At 42.2% G+C, this 24,075-nt stretch overlaps 2 protein-coding genes across 7 annotated transcripts in view; one reads left to right on the top strand and one right to left on the bottom strand.

Annotated features, from left to right (window-relative positions):
* Window positions 1–24,075, top strand: part of Ccdc146 (coiled-coil domain containing 146) — a 136,777-nt gene that overhangs the window by 43,963 nt on the left and 68,739 nt on the right. The window contains exons 2-3 of one of the 6 annotated variants that reach the window (XM_021253956.2): window positions 9,365–10,672; window positions 10,925–11,104. The exons of 4 other annotated variants lie outside the window; for them this stretch is intronic. In XM_021253956.2, coding sequence (XP_021109615.2) covers window positions 10,976–11,104 — 129 coding nt within the window. In that variant the 5' untranslated portion in view covers window positions 9,365–10,672; window positions 10,925–10,975. Of the gene's footprint in view, window positions 1–9,364; window positions 10,673–10,924; window positions 11,105–20,307; window positions 20,327–24,075 lie in introns of those variants that run through there. One more of the 6 variants, XM_087206537.1, reaches the window with a different exon arrangement.
* Window positions 11,530–17,727, bottom strand: Fgl2 (fibrinogen like 2). Its single transcript, XM_013070232.3, has 2 exons — window positions 17,056–17,727; window positions 11,530–15,040 (listed from the first exon to the last, which is right to left on the bottom strand). The coding sequence occupies exons 1-2, from the start codon at window positions 17,672–17,674 to the stop codon at window positions 14,334–14,336; spliced, it is 1,326 nt and encodes a 441-aa protein (XP_012925686.1). The 5' UTR covers window positions 17,675–17,727; the 3' UTR covers window positions 11,530–14,333.

Genomic DNA, 24,075 nt, shown 5'->3' on the forward strand with positions numbered 1-24,075 from the left:
GAGGTGTAGGAAGGCCAACAGACTGAATGGTGATTGCCCCTGAGGCATTTAACACCCACTCACCCAGACGGCTGCCAGTCACATGGGTAAGTTCCAGGGTCAGTGGAGGTGGAGGGCAGAAGGGAAGGGAGGGACTGTGAAAAGAGCCTTTATCGTGCTTTTCCAGCAAAGGGCCAGACAAAGGTGGGGTAAGCAGTTCACCGGTTTGAACAGTGTCAGCAGGTTCTGGGCATAGGTGCAGCCCCTGGTTGTCTGCTACTGGGCATAGGACGGTTGGGGCAGATGAGTATTGACTCAGGATTAGTGAGTTTGCATTTAAAAAGTGTGCCCTGGGAGGCAGACTGGGCCTATGTGAGTCTTGCAGGAAGCCAAAGGTGAGATGACTCGGGCATGTCGTGTTATCAGGCTGTCCAGAGCAGGGTGTAACTTGTGTATGCATGTAGGACAGATGTTAAGGCATCAATTTGCAGAAAACTGAAACGTGGTTAATACGAAGACCCATTTCGTATTTCTGTTTTTTGTGTGTAAATTCTTTTCATGTTCTTTTTTCTATATTTTTATTGAGTGGTTTGAATTTTTTCTTATAAGTTCTTAGGAACTCTTTATACATTTAGAAACTAGGTCTTCAAGTATGATCTGCCCTGTTTTCTGTTTATTGGATTTCTTTTGAGTTTGCTTGTGGTGATTTTCCCCCTAGTAGAAGTCCATTTTTTTTAATGTGCTTGAATTTATTGATTTTTTTTCTTTGTAGCATCAGGATTTCTGTGCTATACTTTAAGAGACCTTTGTTACCCTGAGGTTGTACATTTGTTTCCTGTGTCTTCTCCTGGTATCTTGATAGTCTGAGTCATCATATTTAACCTTTGTTCCATCCAGTATACAATCGGTGCTAGGAGAAACAGAAAGGGGATTCCAGTAGTAAGCTTGGAAGCCAGCACCAAGTTCATTATCTCCTGAGGCAAAAGTTCTTCCCACATTCTCAGCCACAGGTACCCGGGAGGGGACCAACCAGGACACCTGGATGACATCAAAAATACGAAATGTGAAGACCTAAGAATGACCTGACATGAAACCTCAGATTAAGAAGATAGGAATTTTGCTGTCTATAAAGGCCACAAAGTAAGAATGGACAGGCTCAGAATATTGTAAATCTTAAGAGTTGTCGGGGAAAAAAATCTCTTAAACCAGCAGGAGGTGAGGGAGCAGTTTGGTGATGATGGTTCTGGGTTCTAGCCGCCTTCCTAGCGGTGCAATCTTCAAGGCATTTAGGCTCTCTGAGCTTTGCTTTATACTCATAAATCAGTTTTCAGCTCATGACCCTCAGGGAATGCCGTGGTATCTCATCCCATTTTCAGTTGCTTTGGTTACCTTGCCTCGGGGGGGAATCTCACGGAGAAGACCCGTCTGCGCGCGACCTCGCAGCAGCGCAGAGCTTGGGAAACGACCTGGGCGTGTGGAGCTCTCCTCGCAGTCCTTAAACTTCCACGGATCCCTCTCCGCACCAGATGCCTCTCCACGTCCTGCCAGTCCCTTGCTGCGAGCTCCTGTGGAACTCGCCTTTCCGTCCCGGGGCCAGCTTCTTTTTGGAATCTCCACCCACCTTTCCTCGATGTCTTTGGCCATTTCTTTATTTTGGAACGTGGTCTTGGGGCTCCTTCCAGTTTTCCTTCCTGCCTCGGGTCCCATTGTCCTCTCTCAGGCCCAGCCACATAGCCCAGGAATTCGGAGGTGGCACAGGGATCTTGGAGACACTGAGATGTGAATTTTCCCTTCTTTACCATAAAGACTGTCACCTCCTGGACCTTGTACTCAAGCCCCTCTGCCATGTGACCCGCTGTCTTCCCTGTCTGCCCAGAGCCCGGGCCTTGGGAGAATTCCATGCCCTAGTGCCCCCCGCCCCAGCTCCAGACTCCCCCCACAGGCTGCCGGTGCTGCCCCTCATCCTGCACCCTGGAGCGGGAGCGGAGTAGGGTGGGGGACCCTGCCGCCCTGGCCATTTCCAAGCTGCACAACTCATCCTTTAAGGCCAGCTTGGGTCCCACCTTTCCCCGGAAGTAACTCATTTCCTGGCAAAATATGATCATTTTTGCTTCTGTAACTTCTTCCACAGAGTGCTGTGCTTACCTCATATTGTTTGGGGGTTTTTTTGTTTCGTTGTTGCTGCTGTTGCTGTTGCTATTTGATAAGATTTTTCTATGTTGCCCAGGCTGGTCTTGAATTCTTGGGCTCAAATGATCTCCTGCTTCAGCCTCCCAAGTAGCTGGGACTACAGCCATACATCGCGGTGCCTAGCTCTTGCTATTTAACTACCCTAAAATATCTTTAGGAACTTTGGGAATAGAAGTGATGGTATTGATGTTCATAGGGAACTTAGCTCACTGCCTTGAGTGTAGCCATCTGAGTTTTTTGAAGCCATTTCCATCCACATCAATTCAACCTAAGTTCTCACAACTTAAATGTTTGCAATGAGAACATCATACATTTATTCGAGCTTTATTTCACCAGCTGAGTCCTCAAAGGGATATGCAATAGCAATGCAATGATTATCAAATTTTTTTTTTAAAAACACAACAATTTTCTTTATATGAAATCAAAGCCAAATCCCTAAGATATAGAAAAGCAGAACTATTCCAGTTGGACCATTTTTCACATATCCTACATTCTCCGGTCTCCTCCCCAACCCTTTCTTTGGCTTTCCTAACCCAGGTCGGCAAAACACTGGGGTCACTGGGGGCATAGTTTGAGAACCTCTACCCTGGCCATGTTCATTATGAAAGTGTCTGTCCTTCCTCCCCAATTCTACAATCAGGCATGACACCAGGGCCCCTCAAGGTTTCTAATAGTTGGCTTAATCAGGCTTAGAATAATTTATTTCATGTAAAATAGAAAATTAAAAGGAAACCATCACTAATACTGTTCATTTGTAAATGAAACATTTTTAAAGCCTTGCTTTATCTGAAAAATGAAAATAAGAACTTTGGCGTTCACATGAGAAGGCTTTCAGCTTCCAAAGAACTTGCAAAGTGCTCTGTCCTTGAGTGGAATGCGTTCATCAGTGAATTCTGCCACGTAACCATGGAGTTAGGCAGTGTTTGCTCAGCATAAAAACTTGTTTGCCTTTTCTGTCAGAGTTGTTACAAATTTTGACTTAGTTGCAGGAAGAAAATAAATTTTGACCACTGGGTTGAGCAGGGACATTCACATACTTAAAAATACTAATTTTTAAAATGTCTCTTGTCAAAAAATGTTATGTAATCAGTTTGCAAAGATACAAAAAAAACATGTTTCATACAATTGGAGTCACTTTCCACTATCTAGATTCACCCAGAGAGTCAGAGGAGGAGCAATTCCAAGTTTTACTATGTGTGTACTTTGTCTGTGGGAAGTCAGCCCCATTGCGTGAGACTAAGCCGATGCCAGAAAAGCTGAAAACAGGTGATGGTCTACCAGCCTTTACCTTTTTCCATCCGGGAAGACTTGTGGTGAGGGTAAACCATCGCATCCTATTGCAGCATTAATCACAGCAAGCAGATACCTGGAGGCAGGCAGGGCTGGCCCGCAGCAAACGGCAGCTGCTCAAGATTCATACAGAGAAGCAAGATCTAACTAAAAAGTAAAACAGGTTTCCCTTAGAAAAACTTCCCATTACTGGATGGGAAATAAATCCAAGCAAGTAATTTTATGGGCCCTTCTTTGTAAACTTTTATAACATGAGAATAAATTGCTTTCATCTTGGAGAAAGTGAGAATTTTTTTTTAGCGATATTAACCTGAACAAGTTTTCTTGTCCCGTGTTCCCACACAGGCTGTACTTTCCACAAGGCCTTTTCTAATAGAGGAGCACTTCATTTTATTTTTATTTTTTTGTATTTACATTATCTATCCAAAGCACACAACCACTCAATAGGCCAACCCAACTTTAACATCATTTTTTTCCATTAACTTTATTGGTACATTTTAGGTATAAAATACAGTTACATTCATCATTGGGACATTGTACCTTTACATGAGCATCTTGGTTCTTATTTTTTTCCCCCTTCCCCTGCCGTCTCTTCACCCCCTCCACCCCTCCCTATTTGCAAAGACTTTGTTTCTATTTTTTTCCTTTTCTCATATTTTTTCTTTTCCCTTCTTTCCTTTCCCCTACCCCTCCCACTTTCCCTACTCCTTTAGACCTTTTCTTCCTATTACACAATATCAGTTATACATTTTTTAAATTATAATATCAAGATCTAGGAGACATTACCACAGATTTTATAGCATTTAAAAGGATACAGAAAGCATATTACAAAAATCTTTTTTGAAATAAATTTGACAACTTCTAAGAAGTACCTTGGAAGGCAAATGAATGAAACTAACTCTGGAGGAAATATAAAATTTGAATAGCACCTATTAAAGAAAGTATATTCCTAGCTTGAAAACCTACCTATATGACAACAGCAGGCTCGTATACATTTTAACTGATAAATTATATCAAACATTTAAAGCAGAAAAAAGAAGGAACACTTCTCCCCTCATTTTAGGAACTCAACATTGTGCTAATCCTAAAACTGGATAAGGATAATAGGAGAAAAAAGTATGAACATAGATAGAAATTTGTTTAATAAAACCAACTATTAGAAATCAGATCTGGCAGGATGTAGAAAGTGGTTTTATTATAGGGATGTCAGTGTTGGTTCAGCATTGGAGGATCCACCCCCAAAAGTCATCATTTTAACAGAGGAAAGGAAAAAGCCATATGATCCTGTCACTAGTTGGAGAAAAAGTATTGGACTCAATTCTACAGCTGTTCATGGTAATAGCTATCAGGAGACTAGAAGTAGAACAGAATATTCTCAATGGATTAAAGACATGTACTCCATACTTCCAGCGAGAACGCCTTGTATGAATGGAGAAGATACAATGCTTTCTCCTTAAGGTGGGGAACAAGGGCAGATATGCTTACTCTTCATTTCTCCATCAAACTTTGAAACATAGGCCCAAACCAAAATAGTCTAGCAATAAAGTAGCACAAGTAGGATAGTATTGGCAAAGGAGAAGCAAAATCTTTATATGTAGATGAAATGATCATCTACAGAGAGAATAGTAAGAAATCTCTAGGAGCCCCTAGAACTTGTATTTGAGTTGAGCAGGATTAGAAAACACAAGGTATATATAAAAATTCAGGTCTGTGTATACTTGCTATAAATGAAGAATTGGATATTGAAATTTAAAAGTTATGTAGGAGTACAAAGGACCTAGAAAAGTAAAAAGAAAAAAAAGTATTGGAAGACATTTAGTACCTAATTTTAAGACTTCTTCTAAAGCTACAGTAATCAAGGCAGTGTTGGTGTAAGGAAAGACATATAGATCACTGGAATAAAACAGAGAACCTAGAAATAGAACCACACATATATGGTCCACTGAGTTTTGAAAGATTATTTAACATTAACATTTTATAGAACATAAACTCAATTCAAGAGCAGAGGAAAAGATAGTGTTTTCAGCAAATGGTACTAGAACACCTGGTATCGGTATGTAAAAAATTTACCTCAATGCTTTATTTCCATACATAAAAATAACTAGAAAGGATCTATGAACCTAAATATGAAAGACTAAAACTATGAAACTTTAAGAAGAAATTACAAGGAAAACTGTTTATGAATTTAGGGTAGGCAAGAATGTCCTAGGATATAAAAAACATGATGTATAAAAGAAAAAAATTGATAAATGAGATTCCATCAAAATTTAAAACTTTAAACGACATCGTTAAGAAAATGAAAAGTAGTCCTTAAACAGACCATTTTTATAATACATATAATCTATGACCAGAATATATAAAGAACTCTTACAGCTCATTAATAGACAACCCAATTAAAAAGTAGACACAAGATGATAAATAGCCAGTACAGCACAAGGAAAGATGTGCAACACTAGAATCAGAAAAATACTAATCAGTACAATAACAAGATTGAATTATACACTCATTAGGGAGATGAAGTTAAAAGTTTTAAAAGAACAAATGTCAGCTTAGGTGTGAACCAGTTAGAACTTTATAATACTGCTAATGTGAATGTAAAATGATAGAAGCATTTTGGAGAACAATATAGAAATTTCTTGTATTACTGTTAAGAACCAACAGTTCTGTTCTTAAGTTTTTACTTAAGAGGAATGAAAACACATGTTCACAATGGATTTATACATACAAATTGACTATCCCTTATCTGAAATTCTTGGGACCAGAGTGTTTCAGATTTTCATTTGAAATCCACTTGATCTGCAAAGAGGATAGCTATTCCTGCTTTTTTCCAGGTTCCTGTCACATGGAGTATTCTTTTCCACCCTTTAACTTTCAGTCTATGAGTTTCTTTTTGAATTAAGTATGTTTCTTGTATGCAGCATATTGTTGGATCTTGCTTCTTGACCCATTCTGCCAGTCTATTTCTTTTGACTGGTGAATTGCGACCATTAATATTGATGGTTATAACTCAAACATATTGACTTATCATTATCATGAGTTTTTCTGTTTGTTGGATTCTCCCCCTTTGCGTTTCATTTCTTGAGCAATTCATTTTAGACACTATCATTCTCCTTAACTTGAAAAATCTTGAATACTAAAGATTAAAATCAGATTTGCAATTTATAGTTATTTTGAAAAAGACATATAGAAAACTTTAAGCATATAGCACCATGCTATCTATGCTCACAGTAGGCAAATGGTAAATACTTGTTGGATTCAAATGATAAATAATAAATACATGCCGGGTGTGATGGTATACACCTGTAAGCCCAGCCTTTGCAAGGCTGAGGCAGGAGAATTGCCATGAATTCAAGGCCATCCTAGGTTACACAGTAAATTTAAGACCAGCCTAAACCCTAAACTACATAGCAAGACCCTGTCTCACAAAAAAATAATTACAAATGTAATACCAGTTGAAGTGCTAAGAAAAAGAAGCCTTGTGTGTATATCTTTAAATGTGATTCTTCTTTTCTAAAGAAGAGTAGGGTGCAGATTTCCTCTTGAAATTGCCAATAAAATAATACAGATCTTTTTGAGAGCTGTTATGTCCACAAAGATGCTGGCTATCAGCCAGAGAATGGCTTTAATTTTGGTTTACACTAGGAATTTAGGTTCATGATTCTTGTTGTATTGACTTTTGAAATACCTTTGGGAGTTGCCGGTCTATTTCATTTGTATGAACAAATTTCCTTACATATTATAGCATTTGAGTTACATGACATGCATAGGCATATATATGTACAAATAACATACACAAGCGTGTGTGTATGTGTATTTGTATGTGGCTATACCCATCCATCATCTAAGGGAAACCTCACCATATGCAGAGGGTAACATTCATTTCCACCTGAATTTTAGAGTAAAATTGCTAGGCAAATTCATCTATGGCTCTTCCAGTGTTAATACCTTGAAAACTATCAGAAATAAAAGATTTAGTTATCTTTAATTTGGATAACTTTTGGAAAACATTTGTGACAGAAATGAAGTTGAAAGTCAGTAACATACCTAAAATAAAGAGAAAGAGAATAAAACCAATCTGTGCCTAAAAGTTTAAAAAAATAGCAAACTACTAACTTAATGATTGTAGTTCATTAAATATCCATCCATGATTCTTGAAACTGGACAATATGCTATTAAAAATTAGAAAGAAAGGGGCCGGGGATTTAGCTCAGTGGTTCCACTGCCTGCCTTGCAAACACAAGGTTCTGAGTTTGATTTCCGATACCAAAAAAAAAAAGTTAGAAAGTCTCTGGTCCTATGGCCCAGTTCATGTTTTTTTCGCTGTGTGCATATGTGTACACGCAGCAACATGCCCACATGTGCTGCTTCCTGTGCAGCAAGACCTCAGTGTCCCCAGGTGGTGTCTCCCAAGGGGCAGAGTAGAGGCTGCAAAAGTCACTGAACTGTGACCCGGCTTCCTTAGTCAAAAGCAGCATTTTGTAAAATGCTATGTGGAATACCATAGTGGATTTTTTAAAAAGTATCACAGCAAGTCAACAAAAGAATGTTGCTAATACCATAATAGTTTCTGAGATATACAACAGCTCAACAAAAAAATGGTGCTGGTCTGCCACCAAGGAAAAGCAAATCTAAACCTGAAATAATCTCGAATACGTATGTGTCCCAGTGGGAATCAAGGTCTGCCCCTCCACAGAGCACACTCCCGGACTGCTCAGATGGCAGCTACTGGGCGTGGGGGCTGCCCCTTGTGGGGGCAGGCTTCCTTACTGTCTGTAATCTAGCTGCTCTCCAGTGTATCTCGGAATCCTCGATGTCCTCCCTGAACTTGGCACTAACTCCCACTCTGATGTCTTGCGGGTATCGGAACTTGGAATGCTCATGACTTCTGATTCCATTCTCATCCCCCCCACTCCACTCCGTACAAACTTTCCAGACAGGCTTCCCTGTGGACTTCCTCATTTCAGTTGGTGGCAGCTCTATCTTTCGCTCGGGCTGAAATCCTGTGGTTTTCTGTGATACTTCTAATGTCTGACTATCCACTGCTGATCTTTGATCAGCAAATTTTGTCAGTCTGCCTTCAAAGCCATGCACTTTTCTGCACCCACAGTGGCACATGCTTCCATCTCTCACCGAGATCCATGTCAGCACCATCAAACCGGGCCCTTGCTCCAGTCCTTGCTGCCATTCAGCAATAAGTGTGACGCTTGTAAACTGGGTGGGATCTTTTCGCTGCTACTCAAACCCCTCATGTCTCTTATGTGGCCAGACTATAAGGCAGAACCCTTATCGTGGCATACAAGGCCCACGTGATCCCTGCCCACCCCTGTTCACCTGCAGCACCCCCAGTCTCTCTCTGATCTCATCTCCTACGCCCACAGTCAGGACTGTTTCTCCTACATGGGCCTCTCTGCCAAGCTTCAAGTCTGCCGACAGGCTCCAGACTGTCACCTCCATTCTCCTTTGGCTTGGAACACGCTTCTCCCGGATATCACCTGGCTTGGGCTCCCCTTTTTTTCACTCTCTGCAGAAATAAAATCCTGCTTCCTTTTTCACAGCATTTATCACATTTAGTTGCCTGCTCTGATAATGTGTAAACTTGTATGGATTTTTATCTGTACTGGCCACTGATATTATCTCCAGCCTCCTAGAAAACTTCTGCACATGGTGTATATTTTAAGTTTTCACTGAAAGAATTAAGGCTAACTGTACCCTGGATTTCCTAACTCTAAAAGTCTTTTTGAGTTTTAAGACACTTCAGGCTTCTTGATGTTAATTAACAAGAGCTGCTGTTGAATCTAAGTTTGGGTTAGTTAAGCAAGCAAATAGTAGAACCAAACACTTCTGCATTCTCGTAAATATAACTTCATTAATAAATTCAGTGACATCTAAAATTATTCTTCCTTAGGCAACTGCAGAACTTGTCTACATGTCTTCCCTAGCCTTCTGCTGAGAAAAATTCGCAAGGCTGTAGACTCCAGATCTGTGGATTTGGGTCCGTGGGATGAAGGTAGTCTGACAGAATTAAGAGCATTCCTTCAGGAAAGAAAACAGCAGTTTCTCCCAGCAGGACGGGAAAAGCCTCATCAAATGTTGGGGGAGACCACTTCAAGCAGGAAGGGAGGCTTGGTCCCATTTGCACCTCTTTCCTCTTTGTTTTCAGCTTTTTCTAATCAATAAACAAGAGAGACCTGGAGAGGCTATGAGTCAGTAGGTGTTGCAACTTGGCAATGCAGAGTGAAATTAGAGTTGGCTTGTTGCCTTGGGGAGAAGGGGGAGACAGGAAGTGAAGGTGGTTTGCCAAGGGATCTTCTGTGTGTTTAATTTTTTAAAATTCAGGTAGTTTTGTATGGAGAAAATTCATTTCGGAATTATACTGTAAGTAGTATGAAACATACTGCCTTTCCTTAGGAACTCAGTCGAGTTGAACAATCATTTTTTCAGCCCAGGAGGCCAAATCCCTGTTCATAGCAAGTACGCAGAGGCACATTCCCAGGACAGCTATCTACCCTGTCCTACAGTGTGCATAATCCAGCCTTGCCACACCCCCGAGCCACTTTATTTAACCTCTGAAATCCTCAGACTTGATAGTAAGCGCTCCTTTCCAAGTAACAACTCCGGCTTCTTTGAATCACAGCTCATCCTCACTGGCAAGCCCTTCCCAAGCACTTTGAGTAACCATACTTGGGTCTCAAATCTGCTTTACTTCTATCCAAACGCATTGATTTCAGGGTAAAACCTAGAGTTTTTAAATCACACACAAGAAGGAACACACAGGACGGTGCAGAATCAAAACTGAAAGTTGCGAACCCCACCTGATGTCATCAGGGAACACTGCAGAGAAGAGAGAGCTATTCAGGATGATGACAAAAGAAACCAACTTTGTGGGGACCAGAGGAGAATCAAGGGCTAATCGGCCTCCTCTGAGAGCACAGAGGAGCAAGGCTGCCTGCCCACAGGGGTGACCGCACATCACATTTTCCAGGGAAAAGTTCAGACAGCTGAGGTTAAGTTGTTTACTAGAGTGTGTACAAATGGATGCTGGAAAGCAGCTGAACCTTGTGTTATGTTGATGTCTTGTGTCCGTGTTTGGGTGAATAAAAGCAAGGACGAGGCAGGCCCTCTTCCTACTAAGAGGCAAGAGCTTCCTGGCTGTCCGCATGTTAATCTGGCTCCATGTCTCTCTCCGTCATTCCTCCTCCTCTGCCCACTCTGGGTCAGGGAGCACAAAGTAGTGGGTCTAGGTCCTGAAACAAGGCCGGCTGGGTGGGTGGGTCGGCTACAGGTGGCACCTGAACGGGAACTCGGGACGGGGAAGAACCAAACAGGAAGCGGAACAGGGACCTGGGGTGGGGGGTGGGGGGTGGGCCACAAAAACACATGTATGTTTTAGGTGCTTTGTTATCTTATTTAATCCTTCCAGTAAATCTACCAGGCAGATTTATTATCCCTATGTTGTAATCGACAGAACCAAAGAACATGGAGTTTAAGTGACTGGCCGTGATCACATAGCTTGCAAATGGTAGAGCTGAAATGCAAACTTGGAAGCCTGGCAAGACCCAGGGGTAGCAAGGATGGCGTTGTGTGTGGACCTAGGGACCGTCTGCAGCACAGTGAAAATATGCGAGATGATTTGTTCCTGCAGAAGGTATTCTGTGTGGCAAGTGAGACCCTGGGTGGTTAGGCAGAAATCGGTTCCTGAAGGGGATTGCATGCTGGGATTTATCTTACAGGAAGTGAGGAGCTGTTGAAAGTTCTTAGCAGGACAGTAAAACATCAGAACTGTACTTCTCAAAAATCTGACAGTGATATGGAAAATGATTGTGAGTGAGGTACAGGCTGCCATTAGGAAATGTTCGCATCATCCCAAGGAAATCACCAGAGCTGAGCCATATCAGCAACAGTAACAGTGGGAAAAGAGGAGGAAAATTGAATGACACAAAATGAACCTGAAAACTTCATATTGCAAATGTATCAAAATTCTAGAGGGAAATAAGATTCTGGTGTTCCTCTATTTGCCCCTTTCTTCCCATTAAGGAAACAGTATCGTTAACATCGTCAAAGAGTCAAAGATATTGTCTACATTAGGTAAACTTTATACCACTTTTCAAACAAGCAAATAGGTGAATATTTTACAAAGTTTCCACACTGAAGAACCGAGGTGAAGATTAAAACTTATTTTACAAGGTTGTAAAAAACATGAAACATAACCCTAAGTACACATAAAAGGAAATTTAAGAGGTTATTGCAATGACATTACCCATCCCTTTTAAATTGCAAACCTTTTCTTGAGTAGCTAGTCAAAAATAATACCTGCAATCCCAGCATTCTGGGACACTGAGGCAGAAGGATTGCAAATCTGAGACCAGTTTGAGAAACTTAGTGAGACCTGTCTCAAAATAAGAAAAAATGGCTGGGGATATAGCTCAGTGCAAAGCCCCTGGCTTCAATTCCCCAGTACTGGAAAAAAACTAAAACTAAACAAAACTGATGTATGTGCCAATAATCCATTTGGAGCATTACTCCGAGTAAATTTTGATTTTTTCCCCCTTCAGTGATGGGTGAGGCAATTCTAATTTGAATCTCTAAAACTCAGTTTCAGTCAACATTTTCTAAAAATTGTAACTTTTAGAAATGAGGTCTTAAAATAAATGAAACCAAGATAAGACTCTTAAAAAGCATATTTGTAAATAGCCTACACTTATGAACATTATCATATATTAAGGCAAAAGGCCCTTCAGATACAACCTACTGTCAACATGTTAAAGATCACCAAAGTCTAGAATATATTTTATAATGAATGATAGGAAATGATTCCAGAAAGGAATTTCTGTGTTAAGGAATTAGGAAAGTGTAATAAAAGTATAATAGAAAATAAAGTTTTGATCTTTTGAAATAATGTGCAAAGACAGTCTTCACATGGATTATTTGCCAAATTCTCCTGAAAAGATGTCTCGTTCCCATTAAAATCAGTAGGCACTGTTTGTATAAGCAATGTTTCTTTAGAACTGCACTTTGTGATTAGAAATTTACTTATACATGTATTAGTAATTACACTTAGTACATACATGCCTTTATCTGACACAAATACATTGAATGATATCAAAATCTTAGTCTTTTAAAAAGCAAAAAAGAGAAATAGAATTGGTTATATCATTTACATTTAGTATCCCACTGGTAGATACACAGGCTTAAAATCTGTATTTGACATTTTGATCATTTAATTCTACTTGCACTTATTTGTTCTAATATTATAATATTCCTAATAACTTGTTTTGTATATTTCCCAAAAACCTTGTGTTAAACACTTTTGAAAGAATATCTGGCTTAAGATTTTCTAAAGGGTCTAATATTTGAACAACTAACTTGTTACATAAAACAACAGTCCTCCTTAATCACTTTTTAAATTTTTGTTTGCTTTTTGAGACAGGGAGGGTCTCACTATGTAGTTCAAGGTAGCCTCTCAGCAAGCAATCTCCTGCTTCAGCCTTCCCAGTGCTGGGATCACAGGTGTGCACCACCACGCCTGGTCCCTTAATCATCTTCAAAGAATGGGCAAAGATGCATCTTTGTGAATATTTTGAAAACTTGGTCACTGTATTAGAAATAAACACTAGAAATTAAAGATCAAACTCATTGCTATGACTCACAGTAGGACTAATTACTTCAAATTTTCAAATTGAGAGCATTTTAAAACTTTACAGAATACTGTTCTTTCTGAAACAATAGTTATGATATTAAATGTTTTAATAATCATTTCAATACAACACTTAGCATTTCAGAATTAGCAAATTATAAAAGTTCCAGGTACTTTCATTTGGTTAAAGTAAATACCAATCTTTGAATTTCTGATAGCAAAATAAGAAATCCATTAGGGTTGAAATATATAATATTAGAGCTACTTTTTATATATTTCAAATGTTTTAATTTATCTTCATTCTAGAAAACTTGGCTTCCTATCATGTGTATTATTCAATGATATTAAGGCTCTCGATATAAAATTGGCCTTCAAAGTACAAATAAATACTTCTTTCTCCACCTATTTCTACCCTAAAAGATAAAAGTGACTAGTAGTCTATCACAGTAGTGAGCAAGCTCATAAAAACTACTGTATAAACAGAACTGAGGAAAATAAATTTTTATGTTAAAGTGGTTTTTACAATCTGATATCCAACAAGTTAGACTACAAATGAAATACTTTGAACCACAGTTATCAAGATTATATTATTTTCTGAATATTTTGGTGACATTATACCACATTTTACAATATTAAAAATGTACCAAATTAAAGTGGCAGAAAATGCCATATTTTATTTTAGGGGTTTTTTTTTTCATATTTTAAATTTCATGAATATTACATGAACAGGCTTAATTACATACATGATTTCCCTTTATTTGCAAACTAAAGGTCTTCTTGGCCCGAAATAAATGCCACGAAGTGAGTTTATCTCAGAATAAACATTGCAGTATTGAGACAAATATACAAATAAACGTTTTTAGCCTGAAAAAAGTGATATATTTTCAAATGTGTACATTTGATCACAGCCAAAATGGAGATTGCTTTGTGTAGAATCTAGCTTGCCGAATAAGCAATTTTTATAATAGAAAGTAGTACAAATAATGAAGACCTTTCTAATAGAAATCAAAAGACTTATAATCTGTTTTAATATTTCCAATGCTTACAAGCATTCACTGGCTAACAGCAACAAAGGAGTCTTTAAAATGAATATTTTTCAGCTTTACTTGAAATGCTATGCAGCACATGACCTGTGCTCAGAGACCTGTGGGCTGTGGAAAAGGATTCTGAAACAAGGCATACTCTGAAGGCATGTGATCGTGCTATTAGACATAAAGGCCTGGGGAAATGAGCGCCAGTGTTATGGCCTAAAGTGCTTGGGTCTAATCATCATTGTGACCCTTCTGAAGGAGGACTTGTAGCCACCAGGCTGTGCCTCCCCCATCCCAGGCCAGGTGCCCCAGAAAATCCCATTGCGGACACCTCTGTATTTCTGGTGATAGTATTTGCCATTTAAGTTTGCTGAAAGACAGGCATCAAACCACCAGCCCGAGCTGTAGTAGAGCCCGCAGTTCCCGGAGGGATAGCGGTCATTGTCTCTGTCGGGGGTGGTGAAGAACTTCAGGTCGTGGTTGTAGTGCTTACTGAAACGCAGGGCGTCCCCGGCCGTGCCGTTGTAGTTACCGACGTGTAAACGGTACTTGAGAAATTCGTTAGCCACGTAAAACTGCTCATACACGGCGTACAGCTTGACACCATCGAAGTCCTCGAGATCTATTCTCAGGATCATCTCCTTGCTCTTGGTCAGGAGGTGAATCTTATCATTTCCCAGCCAGAACTCGCGGCGGAGGTTCCCAAAGCCTGCCTTGTACTCTCGCCAGCTTCTGGTGAAGTTGGTGCTGCCGTCCAGCCGTGCCTGCAGGACCGTCCAGCCACCGCCCAGCGTCTCCATGTCACAGAGCACCTCAAAGCTGCTGTTCTTGGGATCCGGTGCGACTCTGTAGGTCTCACTGCTTCTTCTGCCTATTACGTAGTAGTCAGAACAATCTTTGTATATCAGATGTTGAACTGAAGGGAGAGGAAAAGACATTGGGGATTGCTCATGAAACGTATGCGTCTCTAGAATTCTTTATGTACTCAAAGGCAGTCTGATCATTTACTGAAGGGCTCTAAAGGAAACCTGTTCCGCTACACTTGCCCATGTCTGGTTAGGAAATGGTCATGGAAGCCTCAGGACATGGTCTGGTGTTACAAAGTGGACAGGACTCTAACATACCCTTGGTTGGCAATAATCACCTACAAATGGCAACAAGAAAAGAGTAAGTAAAAGTGATGTTTAATGAGGACTACTGTGTCCCAGGCACCCTGCCAGAGACCAGATAAGGGCTTCATGGACCACTTTGTGATGCAGGTGTTTTGCCAGTTTGCTGCTGATGAGGATATTTAGGCCTAAATTGGGTCAGCAGTTTCCAAAGTTCACACAGGCACTGAGGGGCAGAGCTAGGACATAAACTCAGGTCTGGGTGGCAGCAGAGGTTCTTCTCATAAGCACTGCATCCATCTGCCTAAAATTCTGACATGAATCGCCTTCCTAGATGCACATTCTAGGTACGCAGTGGAAGCCTCACTTGTTTCCTTTAACCCGAAAGTAGCCTATGGCTTCCACATTGGGTGCTTTATAGAATATGCTCCAAACAATGTATTAAAGTTGTACGGTACAGCATCAATTGTAGATTTACATTTATTTTACTTGACAACTCTGTAGAGAAACTCAAGAGAAAAGTCGTTTTTCAACAGTATACCAATATTACTCTACATTTATTATCCAGGAAGGAGTATTCAGCCAGTATTACACGTTTGGTTCTAGAAAGAAACATCAAAGACACTGCCAGATAATTTTTATAAACAGTGACAGATAAGCTTAATAGAAGATATTCTAAGGCATGAAAATCTATTCGTATATATTTAGAACTCATATTCAGATTTTTCCCCCAAAATTTTCAGGAGAAAAAAGAATAACAGAATCTTGTTCACATCATTACAAGTCGCCGTGTAGGGTCACCTAAGCTGTGAACTTGTCTTGCATCACACAGGGGACACGCAGATACGGACTGCCAGGAGTATTAGCAACAGTGGTCCTGGAAAACATGACTTCCTGTCACCAGCAGCTCCCTGGGGATGGGGCATACCTTCAGTACAGTGTTCCATGCCAGCAACCTCTGTCTCGTCCCTCAAACTCACTGTCGGGAAGCAGAGCCCCTAAGACCAAAATGGCTTTCCCAAGGGTAACAGCCACAGTGATTCCAGGAATCCAAGTGGAATGACCGGGCTTGGGGGAACCAGTGCCCCTGCAGCACATGGGCAGAGGAGGCAGTTAGGTCTGTGGTCTTTAACGTGTGTGCATTAAAGTTCAGTAAACTGGGTTTTGTTTTTATGTGCTTGGATGCTAGCTAAGGTAAAAGAGAGCTAAGAATATCTTCCTTCCCTCAGATGCATGCCAAAATTCTCCACTTAAAACATTTTTGTGCTACTAGGTCTCAAAGCAAAAGGTTTTACACACGAAGCATCTTTTATTCCAACTATACAATCTGTTTTCACCTAATATTTGAGATTACGATTATTTAGCAGGTTGCTTGCTCAAATCTTGCAAAGACCACTTGTTGCTACATGAGAAGTGGCAGTCGGCCAACCACAAGAGAAGCTGATTTCCAACCAACAAGCACAACTGCACACACTGCCTTATCTGTTTTTAAACACTTCAGTGAAGCGATAAAGTACTCTGCAGATGCCCTAACCCATAAGGAAATCCTCTCTGCTTCTGCTTGTGTGTAGGTCTGGCATTAGCACATAAGATGTTGAAATTCAAAGTGCTTTCTAATGGCTACGGAGCTAACGGTGACTTCCGTAACTAGGTCCTTTAGCACTTCTGCCGGCCCCTAGGAGGAGACAGTTGTTTTCCCTAGACAACTTTAACCAATAAAAGGCTTATTTTCTGAACCCATCAAGTGTGTAACTTACGGGCTCCGGTTAATGTTTATAGATACAGTCGCGAACAACTGATAAGGAGACATTGTTTCACATACCGGGCCGGGACTGGACGTGTTCTTGGCTGGGGCACTGGGACGAGCACTTCCCGTCCAAACTGTTGACCACAACTGTCAGATTGGCCACTTTGCTGTCAACGTAGTTCTCAATGTTGTTCATGTTCACAAGGTTCAGCTGCTCCAGGCGCCGGTGGAGCACGTCGATCTCCTCCCGGGCTCCCTTTAGCTCCGACGACAGTTTGTGCACCTGGCTCTCCAGGTCCTGCACGCGGAGGTCGCCGTCCTCCCCCGGGGGCCCCGGGCTGGGGGGCAGCGGGGCGTCTCGGTGCTCGTCGGCCTGCAGCCTGCAGTCCTGGCAGGACTTCCGCAGGCTGGCCACGGCGTCCTTGAGGGTCTGGACCTCCTTGAACACCTCCTCGAGCCTGCCGAGCGGCGCGGGCAACGGGATGGCCAGCGGGGGCAGGCGCACCTGCAGCGCGCACTCGCCGGCCTCGCCACCGCCGCCGCAGCGCCCGCCCGGCCCTGGCTCCAGCCGCGCGGCGCACGCGGGCTCAGCGCCGCCGTCGCCCGGCTCCCAGCTCGCGTTCTCGACCGCCGACGCCCACCGAGGGGCCGCGAAGAGCGCCGCCCCCAGGCAGCACCAAAGCGGGAGCTGCATCTCTGCGGCCGCGCGCCGCCCGCCCGCGCTTTAATACCGAGGGCGAGGCGAGTGCCGCGTGCCGCGGAGGGGCGGGGCGCGGGCGGAGGGGCGGGGCGTGGGCTGGGGTCTGCCGCTGCCTGTTGTCCCAGCGTGCGGGAGGCTGGGGCAGTGGACCGCGGCGAGTTCGAGGCCAGCAGGGACTACCAAGCAAGCCCCTGTCTCGAACAAAATAGACAAAATAGAACAAAATACAAAAATAGACATCCGGAACCGTGGCCGGACTCGGACGCCCCTACGCACTAACATTCACTTTCATGATTTTTCTAAAGCACCGGAAAAGCCTTTCATTTCAAGTAGAATTTGTTGTTTCTGAAGCAAACCATTTAATTCCACCTGGTTCCGCGTGGGGAGGGGATGTTAAAAGGTAGATGTCAATGTGCTGGCTGCCAAGCTGTCTGGAGGCAGAACTGTCGTTAAACGGGACCAGGGGCCCTTTTCCACCCTCGCCGAGGTCTGTCTTGAGCGGCCTCTGACCTCTCCCGTCTCCCACTCCCGCCAGGCCCGGCGGCCCAGGCCCCGGCTTTGGCCTCTAGGCCGGGTTCCTCCAGGCCACTGGCACTGTCACCCGGCCCCCACAGGCCTGCGTCAGGACAGCCGCTTTCAAACTGTTCAGAGTGGGGGGACAGGGGCGGGGAGTGGCTTCCCCCAGACAAACCACCCCCTTTCCACGCGTTATGCATATGGGTGTCTCCTAAGGTTTACTGTTAAAAGATTCGATATAGCAGTGTATGCATCGACCCCCCAACCCATAATGAGAAACTAGTGGGGAGTGAGGGTGAAAGGGTCGAAGGGTTTTATGGCACGTGGGGCTCTGCCAATTAATCTGCATAACCAATTTTTTTAAAAGTTTTAAAAGAAAACAAAAGGATCTTATTGCTTCAAAAATTTCAAAATGACTGACATGGATTAAAAACTAAATTCTTTATTGTATTAGTGAAGGCACTCTGTAATCTATCTTAAACATTTATTTCTTTGACTTGGTTTCCTTGACTCTCCTGGTATCCCACCGTCATTCCAGCCGAACTTCCCTATTCCCGTTCTCCAAATGCATCAGGCTAGCTCCCCACTTCCTGTCCCTGTACCCTGAATTCTGGGGACACCGGGATCCCCACCCCGAGCTCCTCCTGCTGTGTGTCGTGTAGCGGTTGTCACTTTCCCGAACCCCTCTTCCTGCCTGGGAGGGTTCGGCTGTGCTCCCCTCACCCAGGAATAAGCACCGCCCAGATTTCCGGGCTGGGGCGGGTGCAGTGTATAAATGGAACATTCTTTCCAAGCACACGCGTCAAACATGTCCCACACACCTCATGGCTCCTTGTCCTCCACCTTCTTCCAGCCTTTTAAAAGATTATTTCTTCCCTTCATTCCACTCAGTGTATCCACACCGATTTTAGACCCGTTTTTTTTAAACTCCAGATAAAAAGTTCATTTTGCCCTGCTCACCCACTTTTAAGCCTAACAACCCTGTGTTGTGATAGGAAAAATAAATACGTGATTAGTTCATTTTAAAAGGAACGAGAATGATGATAAAATTATTGTAGAATAGAAATACATGATGTTTGTTCTGGTACATTACAAATACTTTTGACAAGGTAGGGTATAAACCAGTGTTTTCCCCACCCTGTATTTATTAAGGATCTTCTGAATGCTCTGCTCTAGGGTATATAGAAGATGCCCGCCACCCCCTTATTCATTCATCATATTTTAATTAAGCACCTCCTACATGCAAGATACTATCCTAGGCATCTGAATGACGCCAATGAGCATCTTATGGCCATTGAGGATCTTGTGCTTTCTTCATTTTGGACTCTCAAATCCTAAGCACCCTTAAAAGTTTTAAATCTGACAAAAGTGTAGCCTTCTGACTCTTGCAGTGGGCACGTGGTTCACATGTCTGAGTCAGGGATTTGCTCTCCACGCGCTGCTGCCGATTCTCGGGCCCTGCTCACCCAGCGAGTCAGGGCTAATGGCATCAGCTCCACCTAAAAAGCCTGTGTCTCCTTTGTGAACTGGCTCCCTCCCTTCAGCTCTGCTGAAAACTCCCCAGCGTAAGCAGAAAACTGCTGCACACTGATGAAGGATCCTCGGGGTTCTCCATTTTAAAAACTCTCGGGTCCTGGACTAAAAGACACATTATGTGGCCGCCACATGAAAGAGCTCAACCCACGTGTAAGTCCATAATCCACATGGGCAGAGCCTTGTGAGAAGCTTCCCTAATATCACCTCCCTGCTTTCCCATCTCTGCAATCACTACCTGCCCTGCAGTTCTGCCAAGAAAGAGTTCAGAGCAATAAATGCCCTGCCTGTGGCCCCGCAGCTTTGAAGAGCCAGTGCTGGAGTCTGAACTTGGCTCTGACTCCAAAGTCCATGTCTTTTCTCCTGTGCTACACTGCTCCGTGTGGGAAAGAATACTGAGACGATATAGTAGAACCCTGTTTTGGAGAGCCTGGTGCCTGAAGCTGAAGCAGTGCTGAGCTGTCTGAAGGCTGTTGAGCAAGGAAATACTCCCCAACCCCCCCCCCCCCAGGACCAACTTTAGGAATGGATCCTCTGCTAGAAGCCAACAGGGAATGGTGTTGCGGGAAGAGGTATTCATGTAGCATCAGCCCCTAGGTAAGAGGTGAACCACTGGGGAGCGGGAGGCCAGGTGGAGGGCATGCAGACCTCACTGCCATGGAGAGAAGGAAGCCATGGGATCCAATGAGAGCAGAGATGGCAAGAGAGAGAGCAGAGCGAGAACTGTGAACTCTGAAATAGGACTGTGGTTGCGCTGAACAAATGTCATGGCCGTGGCCTAGAGAAAGGGGCAGGCTGAGGAGCAGACACATTTCTGCTTTCCATCCATTGAATTTTAAGTGTGGATAAGCTGCCAAGAAGTATCTAGCACACAGTCGGACATCAAGGTCTGAAAACCAGCACAGAATAGTCTGAAAGTACAGGAACCAAAAGGGTGGTCAAAGAAATAAGGTGAGAACAGAGTGTGCTAGGAGAGGGACTCTGAGGAGGAGGAAACCTTCAGAAAGTGGAAGGCTGCAGGAAGGGCTGAGTCCTTGTCCTCAGGTCCTCCCTGTGGAATTCCTGCCCCCTGACCTTGCCCTGCTGCCTCCCCTTTGGGGAATGCCTCACTGTATTCTCTCCTTGCATCAGCTACTGATTTCTCTGGCAATAGCAGAATTGTCCCTTTTACCCCAAATCTGCCCTCAGCCCATCACTGACACCTTATACTCACTTAACAGATGTGGTTTTCGGATTTAAACAAACTTAACAGCTGTACATGGGGGGCCTTTAAAGTAGCCATGCCTGTTTCTATAAATCTTCTATAAAAATTACTTTTAGTTTATATTCATAACAGATTCAGACTTCTTTTTTCAAGAGAGGATCTGCATTTTCTGTATCTGAATCAGATTCCTAAATTAAGTTTTCATTTCCTCTAGTTCATTTTTAAGGAAATACATTGTTTGAACTAAAGGAAATAAGTATGTTTAATTAAAATTATTTATTGTACTAAGGAGCTTTTGTTTGATAGTAAGCTTGATAACTTAACATATTTGTGGTTTCTGACTTACTACATTTAGAAGCTCCTAATTGTTCTTTAGGGAATAGTTCCTTTTCTGATAAGAAAATTCACTTTTTTTTTTTTCTTGGTACCGGAGATCAAAATCAGGACCTTGAGCTTGGGAGACAGGCACGACGCCACTGAGCTAAATCCCTGGCCCTGAAAATTCACTTTTTAAACTACTTGATTTGAAATTTCGACAGTAAATAATATTTAATACTCCTTGGAGGTCTAACTTTCATGTAAAGAACTTTATAGGTTGCTGAAATCAGGATCATTTAGAGAGATCAAGAATTGCCTTGTTATGGTTAAAGCTAGAATAATATTTGTTAGTTTCTTTACTAAGTCTCTCACTTGGGCATACATGAGGAGCTTCAGACAAGAAATTTCACCTTCCATGGAAGACCCATTACGTGATTTCTAAGGCTTCTGGGCCAACTGAACGAAGCACAGGGCAGAAACCTCAAAGATCAACTGTTAAGGAAACCATAGAACACAGCCATCTGTGACCTAATGGGCCAGATCTTCAGCAGGGTGTCCAGGGCTTCTCAGGTCAACATTTTATGGAACTGGAATATCCCACAGGAGTCTTGGTATGTCCCTTAAGCCAGGGGTCACAGTAGAGGCAAGAGATTCATGGGATGTGGCATCTAGTTTTGCTGTTATTTCTCTAAACTTCCAGAGACTTCAAAATTAATTACACAAAGATTTTTAAGAACTAAAATATAATTATTTTTTGTGTTAGGGAGTGGTCTTAGCTTCCTTTTAGGTTTTTGAATCAATACAAACTATAAAGTTATGGTAAAGAAATTGTGAAAATCATGTGTATTTTGGCATTTTCTCTGCATTTCTTGTTATTCATGTTTTGTTACATAAAGTCATCACAAATATTTTGGCAAATATTGAACCATTGTTCCCAGGGTTGGGTTTCTGTAAGCTGCTGGTCCCACAATTTTGCCAACCAATCAATAAATAACCTAGTTTAAGTGTGTTTCAGTGGATTAGCATCCAAAATGACTGAATTAAGAGATTCCTGGATAGCTGAGAGATTCCTGGGGGTGCTGTACTCATCAGTTCGAGGCTGGATGTGCTGCTAGGAGGTGGAGCCTAGTTGGAAGTGGGTCACTGGGTGCACGTTTTTGGAGTGTTGATCTCTTGCTGGTGCTGTTCCCCTGTGCTCAGCTTCCGGCCACCATGGAGTGAACAGCTTTACTCTACCACATTCTTCCACCATGATGCTTCTGCCTGGAACCAGTATTATGGCTTGTGTTTAGATGTCCCCCCAAAGCCTCATACTTTTTCAGAGGTGGCTGAATCTAGAGGGTGTGATTGATTCATGCTGGGGCTAGGCCTGAAGGCACTAGGATTAAGGGTGTGAATACTACCTCCCCTAAGTAGTCTGAATAAGAAAGAAGGGGCAGGAAGATGCTGTTAAGGTCTCTTGTTGCTTTTGCTACCATGTGGTGGTTGATGTGAACTGTATCTCTTCTGCAATGCCTCTCTGCCATGTGCCACTCTGCCTTGGAGCCAGCTGATTGTGGACTAAAACCTCTACAAACTGTGAGCTAAATAAATCCTTTCCCCTTTAACTTTGAGTGTCTAGTATTTTGTCTCAGCAATGAGAAAAGTAGCACAACCAGCTAGCCATAGACTGAACCCACTGAAACCATGAGCCAAAAGAACCTCTCCCTCTTCAAGTTGTGTCAAGGAGTTTTGTCCCAGCCACAAGAAAGCTGACCCATATACCATATTTAGTGTGTATTATTGATTCATTCATGTGGGACTCATGGCCAACAGAGCCATGATTCATGCCTAAGGAAGGTTATAAAGCACAGATAGCACATCACAACCTTTTTGTGCTCAAGAACTCTAGGCAGCTCCTCAGCCCTGTGTGCAGGGACCATGTGAAACTGAAGTCATCAGAAAATCCCCCAAAATGTGAAAATATGGTGCTAAGTAAACTGCAGAAAGGACTCTTGTTTATAGTAGGAAAACTTAAACAAGGCACAGCATTGCATCCTTTCATTTGGAAATACTGTGTCTTACAACTTAAATTTTTACCACTCAGTATGTGGCTATAAATGATCGGACTAGTACTGATCTCAGGGTTATAGTTTGGATCTGGAATGTCCCCATATGTTAAAGGCTTGGTCCCCAGGCATGGTGCTATTGGGAGGTGGTAGAACCTTTACAAGGTGTGGTCCCCTGTGACATCTTCAGGTCACTAGGGGGACCTTTGATCCCAGCCCCTTACCCTTCTTCACCTTCTGGCCTTGAGATGAGCAGTTTTGCTCTGCCACATTCTCCAGCCATGATGAGCTGCTGAGGACCAAAACAATAAGATCAACTGATTGTGGACTGAAATCTCTAAGCCCATGAGCCAAAATAAACCCTTTTTTTTCTTTGTAAATTGATTGTCACGGTATTTATTATAGTAACAGAACACTGACTAACACAGGTTACAAATGAATTTTAGCAAGTAGGTCAGTTCGCTAAGATGGAATCCATGAAAATGAGGACTATATGTTATAAAATCCATGGCTTTAAATTCTTGGAAATATTGATACATTTATTCTAAGCTGAGATGGTTAATTTGGTTTTACCTGTTTTAGCACTTGCATTCCTTGGGGTTTTATTTGTTTTGTCTGTATTTGGCTTTATAAAAATGTATAAATATAAATTTATATAGTATATAATAGGTATGTATAGCATATTATGTAATATGTCATAATAGGCAATATATTCTATAATCTATGTAAATTATAGAATTTAGCTTTAAAAGTTATTTAATATTTCTGTTCATTCA

Source organism: Heterocephalus glaber, unplaced genomic scaffold (assembly GCF_053883595.1).
Source record: "Heterocephalus glaber isolate CG9 unplaced genomic scaffold, H.glaber_assembly_v1.0 deba00000676, whole genome shotgun sequence".
In the NCBI taxonomy this organism is placed as follows: Eukaryota; Metazoa; Chordata; class Mammalia; order Rodentia; family Bathyergidae; genus Heterocephalus; species Heterocephalus glaber.